General features: G+C 51.0%; 2 protein-coding genes across 3 annotated transcripts in view; one reads left to right on the top strand and one right to left on the bottom strand.

Annotated features, from left to right (window-relative positions):
- Positions 1-11,773: 11,773 nt before the first annotated feature.
- ENHO (energy homeostasis associated) lies at positions 11,774-14,792 on the top strand. 2 transcript variants are annotated; one of them, XR_014778017.1, is made up of 3 exons: positions 11,774-12,227; positions 12,446-13,048; positions 13,984-14,147. XR_014778017.1 is itself a non-coding variant. In XM_084775865.1 (2 exons), exon 2 carries the CDS (start codon positions 14,143-14,145, stop codon positions 14,371-14,373), a length of 231 nt encoding a protein of 76 aa, XP_084631991.1. In that variant the 5' UTR covers positions 12,588-13,048; positions 13,984-14,142; the 3' UTR covers positions 14,374-14,792. The 2 variants fall into 2 exon arrangements, 1 of the variants encoding a protein (XP_084631991.1); XM_084775865.1 differs by lacking the exon at positions 11,774-12,227 and having other exon boundaries at positions 12,588-13,048; positions 13,984-14,792.
- Positions 14,652-16,014, bottom strand: part of DNAI1 (dynein axonemal intermediate chain 1) — a 71,855-nt gene continuing 70,492 nt past the window's right edge. Inside the window, exon 20 of the mRNA XM_084775648.1 lies at positions 14,652-15,156. Within this exon, the coding sequence (XP_084631774.1) occupies positions 15,058-15,156 (99 nt within the window). The 3' untranslated portion in view covers positions 14,652-15,057. The remainder of the gene's footprint in view (positions 15,157-16,014) is intronic.

Genomic DNA, 16,014 nt, shown 5'->3' with positions numbered 1-16,014 from the left:
GCCGGGGAGGAATGCTGCTTACTGGCTTACTTCACATTGCTTGCTCAGCCTGTCAGCCCAGAGGTGGCACCACCGCAACAGACTGGGCCCTCCAAGAAAATGCATACACATCCCCTAGACTTGCCTACTGGCCGATCTGATGGAAAACATGCTGTCAACCCAGGTTACTGCTCAAATAACTCTGGCCTATGTGAAAGTTGACTGGGGGGGGGGGCACAGCCAGCATGTAGCCCACTCCTGGTTGCCTGTGAACTGTTTTGAGTCAGTTTTCCTGCCTATGTGGTATCTGGGCAATGAATGTTAAACGTGTGTATCTCTATATGAACATGTGTTTCTGTGTGCATACATTTAGTGGGCTTTTAAAGATTTATTTTATGTGTGTGGATGTTTTGCCTGAATATGTGTATGTGCACCACATGCGTGCCTTGTGCCCTCGGAGGTCAGAGCAGGGTGTCAGATCCCAGGAACAGCAAGCCACCAGGTCCTCTTTAAGAGCAACAAGTGCCCTTAACTGCTGAGCCACATCTCCGGCGGGTCCCCACTTAGTGTTTTTTTTGAACATTATTTATTTACTTAGGGGTGGGGAGCACACATTCCACAGTGCGTGGGTGGTAGACAGCGGACAACTTGAGGGGGTCCCTCTTTTTCTACATTTGAGTCCCAGGGATTGAACTCTGGTTCCCGTGCTCAGCAGCGAGCGCCCTTACCTGCTGAGCCACTGCACCAGCCTCGTCTACTTAGTTTTTATAAACAGAGAAACTATTGATTTTGTATGCCTGAGCACACATGTTAGACTCAGTGTTAGCGGAAAAACACTTACCAGTAGGGAAAAGATTAGGACTACGATGACACAGAAAATATCTCCTGCCCTTGAACGGCACAGCAGGAAGAAAGATGGGCAGAAAAAGCCAGAGTCTTCTGTGCCTCGTGGTGAGCTGACTGGGAGTTGCGGCTGCATCAGAGGTGGGGCCACATGCCCTAGGGTTTGAAAGTCGGGCTGAGATTCTGAAGTTTTTGCTGAGGGCTCGGGGCTGGGGGAATAGGTCAGCTTCGCGCTCAGCATGCATAGGAACACAGGCAAGGAAAAGACTGTGGAGCCCACGCTGCCTGGGAGAAGCTTTGACTGAACGGTGTGTGGCAGCTTCTGCCTGGGGGTGTAAGCTCAGTCGGTGAAATGCTTGCCCTGGGTCCCTGGGTGCAGCAGCCTATGCCTGTTACCCCAGTATTCAGGAAGCAAAGATAATGAGGACCAGAAGTTCGGGGACAGCCTCAGCTACATAGTGAGTTTGAGGCCAGCCTGGCCTTCAAGGTATCCCATCTCAAAACAACCCAAAAACTCTTACTTTGCTGTCGTGAGGACCAAAGTTCAAATCACCAAAACTTACATAAAAGCCCGACACAGTGTAATACAAGAACTCCTATAGGAAGACAGAAGCGGAGGTAGAAACCCCCCCCCAAGCGTGTGGGCTAGCCTGATCTAGTCATCCCCAAAGTGTGTGGGCTAGCCTGGTCTAGTCACCCACCCCCAAGCTTGTGGGCTAGCCTGGTCTAGTCAACATAAAGCCAACAAAGACCCTGCTCAAGGTGGAAGCGAGGACCAACACACTCCAATAGGTCTACCGTTCCCTCCCCATCCATCCAACCACAGCAACAAAAACGTTGGCTTCTTGCTTTGTCTAGGCAGGAGGAGGACTAGGCTGGCCAGTGAAAGGCCACTTGCTGGAGTCCATGGTGAGCAGGGTTTGGGAAGGAGAAGGGAGGAAGAGTCTTGTCCACTTGTCCATTAAAATAGCCATCATGAGAGGACAGGATTTGGGCAACAGCTACAGCTTGGACATCCTGTCACTTGCTATGGTGAGGGACAGACAGGTTGAGACTTAGCCGTTTCAGAGATGAGGGTGCTAATGGTACCTCCCGACAGAAGAGTCGATCCAGCGGGCAAGCCAGTGGCTATGCCACGGGAGGTGCTTGTACTCGCAGCCTGAGCTACGTAACAAGACTGTGTTCCAAACAATGACTTTAAGGTCAGGCAAAAAAAATCTCAGCTTCTGCTGACCTGGAGGCCTCTTTGGGAAAATAGTGCAACAGTCAATGTCTGCCTCTTGCGGTGGTTGTGGGGATTTAATAAGATAACACGCAACAAACTTGGCACCACACCTACAACTAAGGAAACACTGTAAATCTCAATTCTTAATAACGGCAGCGACAACAGCAGCAGCAGTAAGTAGCACCTGAGAGCTGGGTTAGTGGAAAAGCATCGTCAAAACAAAAATGGCCACTGGCGCAGAGAAGCTTGCTGCAGATGGGAGAAGGGGCGTAGGAGGCGGGTCAGGGACGAGGGGGGGGTGGGTGGGAAGGAGCTAAGGAGCAGCCAGCCAAGAGGCAGGAAGCCAGTGAGCTAGAGGCAAGGGTAGAGCAACAGATTTAGGTTCAGATACAGAGCCTGTCACTTGTTGCTATGGGGGCCTTGGGAAGATTCCTTGGTTGCCTGGAGCCTTGGGTCCCTCGTCTGTTCCCTCCGCCTGTCTTGCACGGAGGAGAGCCTCTACAAGGGACGAGAAGCGCCAACAGAATACAGGTGCTTCATAAACAAGTGGTGTCTTCTTACCAGGAAGAATAAACGTCCTCGGAGAAAGCACCTGCCTGTAAGACAGGACTGTGTAGCTTCAAAAGGCCATAATCAGCTGCAGGGCCGCCAAGCAGCCAACAGAGATAACAGCTAAAGGGCTAAAGTGTTCATCGGGATTGACTCGGAGGTGAAAGTGACCTTGGTGAGCCAACCTCAGGGATGGTGAGAGCAGGAGGCTGGGATGGGGGTTAGGGGAGGGCGGGCAGGGGGGTGGGCACAGGACGGGGTGGGGTTTGGGGAGTGCAGATGAGGAAGGAGGTAAGAGCATGGCAGGGCTGATGAGCAGTGAATAGGTGAATGGGTGGGGGCCAGTGAGAGGCGGGGTTTACAGAAGGGGAAGCAGAGTGCACAGCGAGTTTGCCCATCCCAGAAGGAAGCATCTCTGTCGCACCCCTACCTGGAAGGCCTTGCTCTCGCCCTGGGACTCTCTGTTCTGCACACAAAGCTTCTCTGTCTGGGTATAATCCCAGGCCCTCGGTGCTCCCAGGACCACAGCTTGGGTCAGCCAAGGCTGAGGCCAGGCACCTCCCCTCTCCCTGCCCTACTTTCTATTGTGGCTTGGGGAAAGTGGAAACGGCTCTTTCTTCTGCCCCAGTGTCAGCTTCCATCCTCGCTCTTTCTTGCTTGTCTGGACCTGCACAACCCTAGGGAGATGGATGACAGTGTCAGGGAGCTGTCGGTTATTTCCTTTCTCCCGGTTCCTTCCCGACGGTATTTAGTCACATAAGAAACTTTTTAATTTTTTTTTTCATTTAAAAATTATACTTACTGGGGCTGGAGAGATGGCTCAATGGTTAAGAGCACTGACTGTTCTTCCAGAGGTCCTGAGTTCAATTCCCAGCAACCACATGGTGGCTTACAACCATCTATAATGAGATCTGATACCCTCTTCTAGCCTTCAGGGGTACAAGCAGGCAGAGCAGTTTATGCATAATAAATAAATAAATCTTTTTTTTAAAATTATACTTACTGAAGCCGGATGTGGTGGCACACACCTTTAATTCCAGCACTCGGGAGGCAGAGGCAGGTGGATTGCTGTGAGTCCGAGGCCAGCCTGGTCTACAAATTAAGTCTAGGTCAGCCAAGGCTCACACAAAGAGACCCTGTCTCAAAAAATAAAAATAAAAAAAATAAATATATATATATATTTATTGACTGCTTGTCGGGGTGGGGTAGGATAACAAGGATCAGGACTAAAATATTCTATAATAAAAATATAATAATAATAATAGTAATAATAATAATAGTAATAATAATAATAATAATCCTGAGAATAAGGGGCTGACTAAGATTAAGATGGTGGACAGAGAAGCAGTGGGCACCTCCTCATCCCAGAGCAAGAAGGCCCAGTGAGATGGCTCAGTGGGTAAAGATGCTTGCCCTGGAGTCTGACGAGCTGAGTTTGACGCCCACAACCCACATGGTTGAAGGAGAGAACCCACTCCCCCAAGCTGTACATGTGCTCACACACACACAAAATATGTACACATATACATATGTACATACACACATACATACACTCACATACATACACATGTACATACACATACACACATACATACATACATACATACATACATACATACATACATACATACATACAAACATACAAACACAATAACCCTAGTATGAGAATCTGGGAGTCCTTTTTAAGTGACAGCAATGCAATTGCTTTACTGCAGCCTGTTGCCTTCTCTGCTGAGGTCTCAGCCTGCTAAAGCTGAAGCCTCTGGAGAAACAGTGATAAGAAGTCAAGCTATCCAGTCCAGGTGGGTGGTCTGCAGGCAGCCAGGGGAAGCACAGTGCCTTGTGCTCAGAGAAGGGAATTTGTTTTAGTGGTGACCTCAGATTGCTGGGAGTTAGACAATTATGTTTCCTTGGTGAGTTTCAGACACTGTTATTTGGCGCTCTCTAATTAAGGAACTGTGAGTTAGCAGCAGTCAGGACTGGGGTATGCTGAACCACCAGAAGATCGGAAGCCCTTACTTGATGTTCCTTGCCTGATGGGCAAATGGGATGGCACCTCTGTTGTAAAGTCTAGAGTAGGAAAAAGCCAGCACATTATGCCAGGACAGTATAAAAAACGCCCACTCATCTGCCTCTTCTTGGTGTTTAGGGGCTGTGGCTCCACTAATTTCTTGTGCTGCTGTAGAGTACAGTAATGGTAATATGTTGTGTCCATGAATGTCTTCCTTCAGTTTTTCTGTCTGGAAATTTCCCAAGTTTTAAATCCTGACTTTAGAAATAAAAATAACCCATCTCTCCAAAATCTTGTTAGGCATGTTGGTGCACTCTGGAGGGGGTGGACAGGTGGATCCCTGTAAGTTCAAGGTCAGACTGGTCCACTCACCAAGTTCCAGACCTGTCAAGACTGTCTCAGAAAGAAAAGAAAAGAAAAGAAAAACAAATCCTAACTGAATAGGGAGGAAAAAATCAGAATGGTGTGTGTTCTGTTCACAACATCTCTGGAGGCTTGTCTGCAAGCATGGCTCTTCACCCATATAAGACTTCTGCGTGGAGGAGAACAACAGAAATAAATTGAAAATAACTAAAGTTGACTAATATTTCCGGTTCCCTTTCCTTCAGAGCTCCGGGAAGATTGATTTCCCGTGTCCTTTGATGTTAGGTATGGCTGTGAGATTTGATCAATGCAGAAGCCAGTGTGTGCTCGCTTTGTTGTTTGTTCGAGACAGTGTCTCAAGTTGCCCAGGCTGGCCTCAAACCCCCTTCCTAGCTGAAGCTGGCCCTGGACTCCTAATCCTCCCGCCTTTGCCTCCTGGAGTGCTGGGATTAAAGGCTCAGGGGATGCTTTTCCTTGTTTTCTTGTCCCAGCAGCAGCAAACCCATCATCCTGTTAGGAAGGCAGCATCCAGGGTGTGCTGGTTCATGCCTGTAATCCTAGCACTGGGGAGACTGGGATAGGAGAATTTCAGCATAGGTTCCAGGCCTGCTTGGGCTACAGAGTAAAACCCTGTCTATGGATAAGTGGTGGGACTCCCTGCAGCCTGGTCCTTTAATGGCCACATTGAGCAGGACTTCCCCGTCCAACTGTGGCCCATGCTGGAACTATAGTGTGAGGAAGAAATGCATGTGTGTTGTTTGAAGTCAGTAAAATGTAAGAGCTGATGATAATGATTCTGCCTCCTAGCTAGCCTTGGCCGACATGGGTAGGAAGCAGGCTGACACGGGGGCTTTGGTTTCTGCTCTTGTTGGTAGAAACACAAGTGTCCGGCGTTGGGGCTGGTAGTGGCAGCAGCCTGTGGTTTCCCACTGGTTGCAATAATGAGTTTCTACCACAGGAGTGCCATGGAGCCTTTAAGCTAGGCAGGCGATTGAGCTCGGAGTGGTAAAGGCTGCGGCTTCCTCATCGTGCTGTGTGGTGTGGTGTGGCTTGGGTGTTGTTCCTACAAGCTGAGCCTCAACATCATTTCCACTTCCCCTGGGGGCCGAAAAAAAGTCTGGGCTAAATAATCTCTTCTGACAAAGTCCCCTCTCTGCTCTAACTATCCAGTGTAGATTCTATTGTTTGTCAAAGGAACTCTGACTGATAAAATTACTATGCTTTAAAAAGTTCACATCCCATCAGTTACAAAAGGCAAATTTCTTTGTGAATTTCTAAGGGGAACAAAAGGCCTGAAAATCTATTACATGCCATTACTTGAAAAACCCTTTCTGATTCCAAAGCTGTTTAAGCTGGGTGGGAAACGAAGCCCCTTAGAGTCAACGAAATCCGTCCTTAGCAAACGGGACGCCCCTCAATGAAGTTGTTAAGTCATTTATCGTTGCTTAATTTACTGAGCTTTTACATTTATTGTTATTGGTGGTGGTGGCTGGAGCGCCATGGCGTGCGCATGAGCATTCCAGAGCGTGTGGAGATTAGAGGACTGCCTGAAGGAGCTGGCTCTGTCCCTTCGTGGGTTGCAGGGGTCCAGTTCAGGTCATTAGACTTTTCAAATGCCTTTCCTGGGGCACACTCACACACACACACACACACACACACACACACACTCACACACACACACATACACACACACACTCACACACACACACTCATACATACACACACACACATACACACACTCATACACACACTCATAGACACACATACACACTCATACACACACTCATACACACACACTCGTACATACACACACACTCATACATACACACACACATACACACACTCATACACACACTCATACATACACACACACATACACACCCATACACACACTCATACACATACATACATACTCATACACACACACTCATACACACATACTCATACATACACACACTCATATACACACATACACACACTCATACACACACATACACACTCATACACACACACTCATATATACACACACACATACACACACATACACACACATACACACACTCATACATACACACACACTCATACACACACACTCATACACACACATACACACACTCATACACACACACATACACACACACTCATACACACATGCATACCCACTCATACTCATTCACTCACACTCACACACATTCACACATACATAGTCACACACTCACACATACATAAACACTCACACACTCACAGACATACACACATGCACACTCATACTCACACACATACCCACTCACATGTACATACTCACACATTCACACACACACTCATACACTCACACTCTTTCACACATATATAGTCACACACTCACACACATATGTACACACACTCACACACACATACATAGTCACAGGCATTCACACACGTACATATACACTCACACACATACACACATACCCACTCACACACATACACGCTCACACATATATACTCACAGATACACATTCACACACACACACACACACACACACACACACACACACACACACACACCAAGCTAGCACACTACACCTGTACTGCATCATCTGGAGAGGGAAGTCCACACCTAATCCTCATAAGTGCAGAGGTCTATGCTTGCTCAATCCAGGACGATCCCCAAAGTGCCACTAGAAGAGGCATGTCATTGGAACAGGGAGCTCTTCCACAGCAGCCTCCTCAGGACACTGAAGAAGCATCTCATCACTGTGAATAAAAACTAGACAGGACCAAGGAACGGATGACAGGCTGACCAACAAACAGATACCATGAGGTTGTCTAGTCTTATCATTTTATTATTCAGGGCCAACAATGATCCGTGGAATAAACACATAATGTTTTATTTTTATTCCACTTTATCCTCTATTTTCCATCTCTAAATATTAGGACTTTTACTGGGTGTTCATTTTTTTTTTTTTCCGAGACAGGATTTCTCTGTGTAGCCCTGGCTGTCCTGGACTCCCTTTGTAGACCAGGCTGGCCTCGAACTCACAGCGATCCGCCTGCCTCTGCCTCCCGAGTGCTGGGATTAAAGGTCTGCGCTGCCGCCGCCGCCTGGTGGGTGTTCATTATTTTTAAGGTAGTCAAAAGGTACTGACTGACTGAGCTTATTAGAAACTGCATTCATTTCTCATGGAGACCTAAGCAGAACAGGAAGGGACATTGCCCTGAGAGCTTGTACTTGAACACTTGTCCTGTAACCACCAGAGCTAGTAGCGAAGTTGCCCTTCACTGGAAAGGAGGTGAGTCTATTGTCAGAAATACAATACACTCTCAATGGTCAATTTGGTGAGGCCTAGAATCTCCTGGGAATGACTGTGGTGGTGGTGGTGGCAGCGGCTTCAGTTAGGTTAGTTGAGGTCAGAAGACTTGCCCTCTGTGGGTGACACCATGCCCTAGGCTAAGATTCTGGACTGTATTTAAAAAAAAAAAAAAAAAGTAAGCTGAGCACAATCATGCATTAGTCCTTGCTTCTTGACTGTGGATACAATATGGTTAGCTGCCTCCAGCACATGCTGCTGGGGATTCCATATCACCATGAGCTACAACTTCAACTGAGAGCCAAAGCAAATTCTTATCTAAGGGGCGGTGGTGGGCGAACACCTTTAATCCCAGCACTCGGGAGGCAGAGGCAGAGGCAGGCAGATCTCTGTGGGCTGGAGGCCAGCTGGGTCTACAAGAGCAAGTTACAACAGCCAGGGCTAACACAGAGAAACCCTGTCTCAAAAGACAACAAAAAAAAATTGTAGCTTTAAGTTGCTTTTGTCAGGGTATTTTATCACTTCAACAAAAGTAACCAAGGCAAGGAGCTTTCCACTGCTGTAACAAACACTTGAGATACTCAACATTTATTTATTTGTTTGTTTGTTTGTTTATTTACTTTACAGGGGATCGTTATGTGGCTCTGGCTGTCCTGGAATTCACTATGTAGACCAGGTTGGCCTGGAACTCACAGAGATCCACCTGCTTTTGCCTCCCAAGTGCTAGGATTAAAGGTGTGCACCACCACGCCCGACTGATACTCAACTTTTAAATAGAAAAGAGAAAGAGGGGCAGGCAAGATGGCTCAATGGGTAAATGTTTTTGCCACCAAGTCTGCTAATCTGAGTTCCATCCCTAGAGCCCACCTGTGGAATGAGAGACCTAACTCTTGAGAGTTGTCCTCTGCCTGGCCGGCACACCTGTGGGGCTCCTGCACATGCGCATTCGCACACTAAATAAATAAATTATATGCACATATGTTCATAAACGTCATAAAAAATTCAAAGTTAAAAGGTTTGTTTTAGCTCACAGTTTTCTAGGTGTCTATGGCTTAGTTTCTTGTGGGCTTGTGGCAAGGTAGAACATTAGGGCAGAGAGAGCAAAGCTACTTGTTTCTTGGGCCAGAAAAGAAAGATAGAGAGCCGGGCAGTGGTGGTGCACACCTTTAATCCCAGCACTTGGGAGGCAGAGGCAGGTGGATCGCTGTGAGTTCGAGGCCAGCCTGGTGTACAAAGGGAGTCCAGAACAGCCAAGGCTACACAGAGAAACCCTGTCTTGAAAAACTAAAAAAGAAGAAAAAAGAAAGAAAGAAAGAAAGATTAAATAAAGAGGTTCAGAGTCGTACAGTCCCCTTCAAGAGCACCCCTGCCGTGACCAAATACTTCCCACTGGGCCCTACCTCTTTTTTTTTTTTAAACAGGGTTTCTCTGTTACACAGAATCCTGGCTGCCCTGGACTCTCTTTATAGACCAGGCTGGCCTCAAACTCATAGAGATTCACCTGCCTCTGCCTCCTGAGTGCTGGGAGTAAAGGTGAGCGCCACCCTGCATAGATTGGGCCCTACCTCCTAAAGTTTCTACCACTTCTCGACAATGCCAATCTGGGGACCAAGCCATTAGGTGGACAATACTATCTGCCATTCTGTTTCTTTTCCAGCAGTCTTCTGGGCGCCATGCATCCCACTCTATAGGGTGGGCCACGTGGGTCATGTGGATCATGAGGGTCACATGGGCCACGTGGGTCGCGTGGGTCATGTGGATCATGAGGGTCACATGGGCCACGTGGGTCGCGTGGGTCATGTTACCCAATTTGACTCCCATCTCTTGAGCACTGATGACTAGTCCAAAGCTAAACAAATCGGAGTGCTTTCCAAGGAATTGCATTCTAACAGAAGCCGTGACAACAGTAGCAGCTGATCCACAGGCCTCTCCTTGACAACCCAGTCTAGGTCCTAGACAATAAGATTTTAATATCTGGAATTGTTCGAAGTCCTGTTTTCACCATGTGGACCAGGTGAGCATGGGAGGCCATGAGAGTGGGGGTGACCAGGGTATATGGCCGGGTCACCATGTGGACCAGGTGAGCATGGGAGGCCATGAGAGTGGGAACAACCAGGGCGTGTGGTGGGGAGACCATGAGAGTGGGGGTGACCAGGGCGTGTGGCCGGGTCACCATGTGGACCAGGTGAGCATGGGAGGCCATGAGAGTGGGAACAACCAGGGCGTGTGGTGGGGAGACCATGAGAGTAGGGGTGACCAGGGCGTGTGACAGGTCTACGGGGACTGTTTCAGCTGGTTCTGACTTAACTTCCCTGAACCTTGGAGCTCCTTTTCCATGCCTAACTGAACACCTCCATAAAGCATTCACCCTCAAATTTGACATCTCCAAATATTATTGCCTAAGTCCTTTGCTGAAGCTCACATTGAAATTTTATTTGGTGGGGGCACATGTGCGCTACAGGGAGTGTAGCACTGGGGGAGGGGGCGGTCAGTTGTCGCCTTCCACTGTGTTGATCCCAGGGCCTGAACTCAGGTCGTCAGGCTTGGTGGCAAGTGCTTTCTACCAGTTGAGCCATCTCGCCGGCCCCTCTTCTGTGCTCTTTATCACTAGACATTGCATCACAGAGTGCATCTACTCACCAGTTACCCCGGATCGCCCTCCTCTTCTCACCCCTGCCTGCTGAGTTCTGCCTACTGGTGTACCTGAGCGCCCCCTCCCCCCGCAGTGCTCTCCCACCTCTGCTCAGGACATTTGGAGCTCCTCGCCGATGGGAAAGAAAGCGTATCTTTCACTCTCAAATGCTTTCAAAACTTCTTTCCACCCAACGGCCCAGATCATCCTTCTAATTTCTGCCATGATTACATCTCTCCGATGCTCAAAATTCTTCAGTGACTCCCCACTGTTTCCAGGATAAAACCCGATCCCCTGCAGCTAGGTCACAAATTCCCTCACACTGCGCTCAGATGTGTGACCATATGTCTCCTCTCTTTCCTATAACTGATCTGATCCTTCTCATAATGCCCCCACCCTGCTGGGTAACAGGGGCAGGGGGTGGGGGTGGGGAAAACGACTAAAATGAATCCATCCTGACAAACTCCACAGGGTCTCTGGCTTATTTTAGACAGTCGCTAACACAGTAGCTTTAGATGATTCAGCTGTTCAGATGACTTTATGCTCCTGTTTCTCATTTTCAAAACGGTATCCAGATTTCTAGGGGTCTTCTTGGAAGGAAGGGCCCTGACCTTTAGGCCCCTGGTCCTGGCTTATGTCCTCTGGCACTTGCTGAGATGTAGTCGGTATGGTATAAATGAATTAGTGGAAAACCCTGACAGGTAGCTATTACTGTAACCATCTTACAGAGAAGAAAGCTGTGTTTAAGAGAGTCAAGAAACTTGCCCTACGCACCCTGACTCCAGGAGGCATTTTGCTGTGTAGTATTTCAGAAAGCCGTTAAGACTGGAGGTAGCGCAATGGGAGGCACATGAGAGAGCTGATTGTCCATGGCCAGCGTGTGAGGTAAGAGGGCACACACAAGAACATTCAAGAACCACTGGAGGGCTAGGAATGCAGCTCAGTAGTAGAGAACACGCTTGTCTCGCATGTGTGAGCTCAGAGCCACCGGCAGTGCCACGTGACGGTCGCGGAGAGGAAGGCCCACTTGACCGCTCCAGCCCAAGCTGCCTTGGGTCTCGGGAGAGCTCTGAGGATGGGGAGTCGGGACATCCTCCAGGCCTGGATCTACTTCGGCCAGAGCTGAGCCATTCTTCAGGTGGCTCAGGCTCCCTCCAGCAAGCCGAGCACAAAGCCTGTGACCAACACTGCGTGAGAAACCAATAAACCGCCACAAAGCTCTTGTGTTGCGGGAGAGCACACTGCGCTTAGGACCAGGGGCAATCTGTAGGTGTTGTAAGGTCCGGATGCAGAGTGCCCATTCTGCTGGGAAAGGGATGTGCAGAGAGATAAGAGGTGAGGGGGGTCAGCTGTGGAGACACATGGACTTTTCCAGATAACAGACTTCTCCCAGATAAGAAGGGATGGACGCTTAGAGGCGGGGGCGGGGGGGAATTGCCTTCCAGGTGTGGAAGGTGCAAGAAATCGCTGCAAAAAGGTGGCCTGGCCCTCCACCCTCTCAAGGGATGAATCAAAACAAAGTGGCCCCCTCATCCCCTCTCTCCCTCCTCCAGCCCCTCCCTTCTCTCCTGCACCAGGACAGTCCTGTCCCACCCCAAAGCACAACCAATGGCGCGGGAACTTGGCCGGGCCAGCCAATTGAAGGGCGGCAGCGGCACAGAGATGTCTCCGCCCCCGAAGGGCCGCAGGCCGCTGGCCACTCACGAGGCGGGGCTCTACGCTGTTTTTTGCTGCCCGCCGAGCTCAGCCGAGCTCAGCCGACTCCCTCCCGCCGTGGCCGAGCCTAGCCGAACGCAGCCGAGCCCAGCCGAACTCCTCGACGTTCCGGCCGTCGCCGCCCGAGCGCCGCCGAGCGAGTGAGCGAGCGAGCGAGCTAGCGGCCCCGGCCGCGGAGGAGGCGCCGCCCCAGGGGGAGGAGGTGCCCGCTCTCCGCAGACAGCCCGCGGCAGAGGCCGGCCCGGTCGCGCCCCGGCGGGAGCGGCCGGAGGAGGCTGCGCGGCCCCGGGGGAGGGCCCGGGGAGTGGACGTCGCCCCTGCCCGCCTCCCGTCCGCCCCCCCCCCCCCCCCCCCCCCGCCTGCAGGCTCTGGAGCCTGAGTCGGCGCTGAGCATCCCGCTGCCCCGACCCTCCTGCGGGCACGCACCGGGCTCAACACAGGTAAGGGGAGGGGGGCTCCCCAACGGGCGGGCGGGGGGTCGAGATACAGAGATCCTGAACTGAGATGAAGAGATAGTGACCCACACAGACAGAGACACACAGCTTGGAGGATAGACACAAAGGCAGAGACAAATGCAAGCCGCACAGAACCACGGATACGGACCCCATGGAGAAAGAAAGAGATGTGTCCTCGAGGGTAGAGGGACATGCAGACGTGAAAAGAGACAGAGATACACAGAGACAGACTGGTAGAGAAATGAGACACACACATGAAACACTCAAGACGCTCAGAGGTAGGGACAGGCAGCCAGCCACACACCTTCACAGAGGTGGGTTTGCAGAGGCAAGGATGCAGATCCAGAAAGGGGGATGTATGAACCTTCAGACACACACACACCAGACCCAGAGAGGCAAAGCCCCAGAGAGAGGTACACATAGGCTTGGATACTCAGAGCCCACCCGTCCCTGCCAGGGCCTCCACAAAGTTCTCTCTGTGTGAGCTGGCACCTCTGCAGGTCTCCTGGACTGGCTGACTGCAGCCCTCAGAAAAGAGAGGTTGCCCTAGCCACTACGACTGGTCATAATCCTCTTCCTCCTGGGCCTTGGACTGCCTCAGTCCCGCCCACCAACAACAGCATGTCTGAAAGCTACAAGCTTGGTGGGCAGGGAGGGCTAGGCTATACCCACCAGTTCCAAGGAGAGTGAGATAGAAGCTGCCTGCCTACTACAGCTTCCCCACTTTGCCTGCACCACAGCACCCAGGTGCTCAGAGCCAGGCCTGATGGAGGTGCTGGCTTTGTGGGGTACATGAGCCTGCTAGGACGCAATGCTCTCTGCCTGTGGCCAAAGTCAGAAGAGGGGAGCCATCCCTACCCCCCAGGCTGCAGTTCACTTTTTCTCCTCACCCCCCTCTACTTTCCTCTGTACCTCCCCAGGCTCGGGACTGGAGGTGGGCATCGTCACTGCCCAGGAGTCATTGTGTGTGGATGGGACAGCCTCCCTGGAAAGTCGGCCATTCCAGAGTCGTGCCTCGGCATGGGCCTTGCCACTGAGGCAGCTCTGCCGTCTGCGCTGGCCTGAGGGTGCTGCCTGTCATGGGGGCAGCCATCTCCCAGGGGGCTCTCATCGCCATCGTCTGCAACGGCCTTGTGGGCTTCTTGCTGCTTCTACTTTGGGTCATTCTCTGCTGGGCCTGCCACTCTCGCTCTGCTGACGCTGATTCGCTCTCGGAATCCAGTCCCAACTCCAGCCCTGGCCCCTGTCCTGAGAAGGCGCCACCACCCCAGAAGCCTAGCCATGAAGGCAGCTACCTGCTGCAGCCCTGAAGGCCCCTGGCCTACCCTGGAGGCCTGGACCTGAGAACACCCGAGTCACAGCGTGGAATCCGATCCCAGAATTCTGTCAGCCTGGGGTCCAGAATTTAGAGTCCAGTCTATTTGAAGCTGGACCCAGCAGCCTAGATTGTAGCCAGCCTGGCTCCGAGAGAGGCCTGAGGAGCCCGAGAGAAACAGGCCTGGAGAGGGGGGCTAGGAGTTGGTGCTAGGGCCAGGGCCATTCCGGACTCTGCTCCATCCCAAGGGCCAAGGGCTGAGTTTACCCTTTCTTTCCCTAGGCTCAGCACCTCTGGGCTCTCTAGGTTGGGGAAGCAAACTGGAACCCGTGGCAATAATGGGAGGGTGTCCAGGCGCGGCCCCTTCTCTGGTCCTCCCACTGTCTGTTGGATAATAAACAGAACTTGGCTTACGCTGAGATTTCTCCTCTTCTTGGGGTCTGTGTGGTAGAAAAGAAATTAAAGGTCTGAGATGAGCTTCCAAACGGATTTATTGTGCAAAGAGGGTATGATGGGTGCTGAGGGTCAAATCGTGGAGAGGGGTGGCATAACCTTAGGAACCAGAATGAGAGAGGCAAACCCTGGGACTTGGTCAGGGTGAGGTACATCCCTGGTGCATGGCATGCTGGTACAGGGCAGTAAGCACTGGGTTCAGAACGCGGGGCCTGGGGCCGGCCTCTCAGGGTTTGGTTTTCACTTCCCTCACCAGGTTTAGCAGTTTGTCCAATTTTGCAATCTCCACAGCTGGACCCTTCTGCACTTCCTGGCCCTTCTTCTCCTGGGGAGAGGGGAGATATCAGTGGGGATGGTGAAAGGCCTGCTGCTTCTTTTCGGGCACCACAATTGGCTCCTCTTCCCAGCGTGCCCTAGCTGTTCCCTGCCCTGTAAACACTGGGTCGCTGCTACTCCTGTTCCGTCCCTAAGCTCTCGGATAAGGTGACTCAGAGTGTGTGTTCTGTTCACAACATCTCTGGAGGCTTGTCTGCAAGCATGGCTCTTCACCCATATAAGACTTCTGCGTGGAGGAGAACAACAGAAATAAATTGAAAATAACTAAAGTTGACTAATATTTCCGGTTCCCTTTCCTTCAGAGCTCCGGGAAGATTGATTTCCCGTGTCCTTTGATGTTAGGTATGGCTGTGAGATTTGATCAATGCAGAAGCCAGTGTGTGCTCGCTTTGTTGTTTGTTCGAGACAGTGTCTCAAGTTGCCCAGGCTGGCCTCAAACCCCCTTCCTAGCTGAAGCTGGCCCTGGACTCCTAATCCTCCCGCCTTTGCCTCCTGGAGTGCTGGGATTAAAGGCTCAGGGGATGCTTTTCCTTGTTTTCTTGTCCCAGCAGCAGCAAACCCATCATCCTGTTAGGAAGGCAGCATCCAGGGTGGGGGGGGGTCATGGACTAGGCCACAGGTGTCCTCAGACCTGTTGGGGAGGGGTGCCACTTGAAGCCAGACTTGATGTGTCATGGACCCAGGATCGGGGAAGTACACAGGAAACCCATGAGAGCAGACACTTTCCCACGTCACTCCAGGGGGGCTATTGTCTCTTAGATCTTGAGCTTCTGACCCTTATTCCTACCTGCAAAGCATTCAGTGTGGTAAGGTAGGCCTGAGAAAATGGAGTTTTGGACACGGGTAT

Source organism: Acomys minous, assembly GCF_964271855.1.
Source record: "Acomys minous genome assembly, chromosome: 1".
NCBI lineage: Eukaryota > Metazoa > Chordata > Mammalia > Rodentia > Muridae > Acomys > Acomys minous.
This window is presented reverse-complemented; position numbering and strand designations above follow the sequence as displayed.

Coding starts and splice junctions, on each gene's coding strand:
- ENHO (XM_084775865.1), top strand. CDS start 14,143: ATGGGGGCAGCCATCTCCCAGGGGGCTCTCATCGCCATCGTCTGCAAC.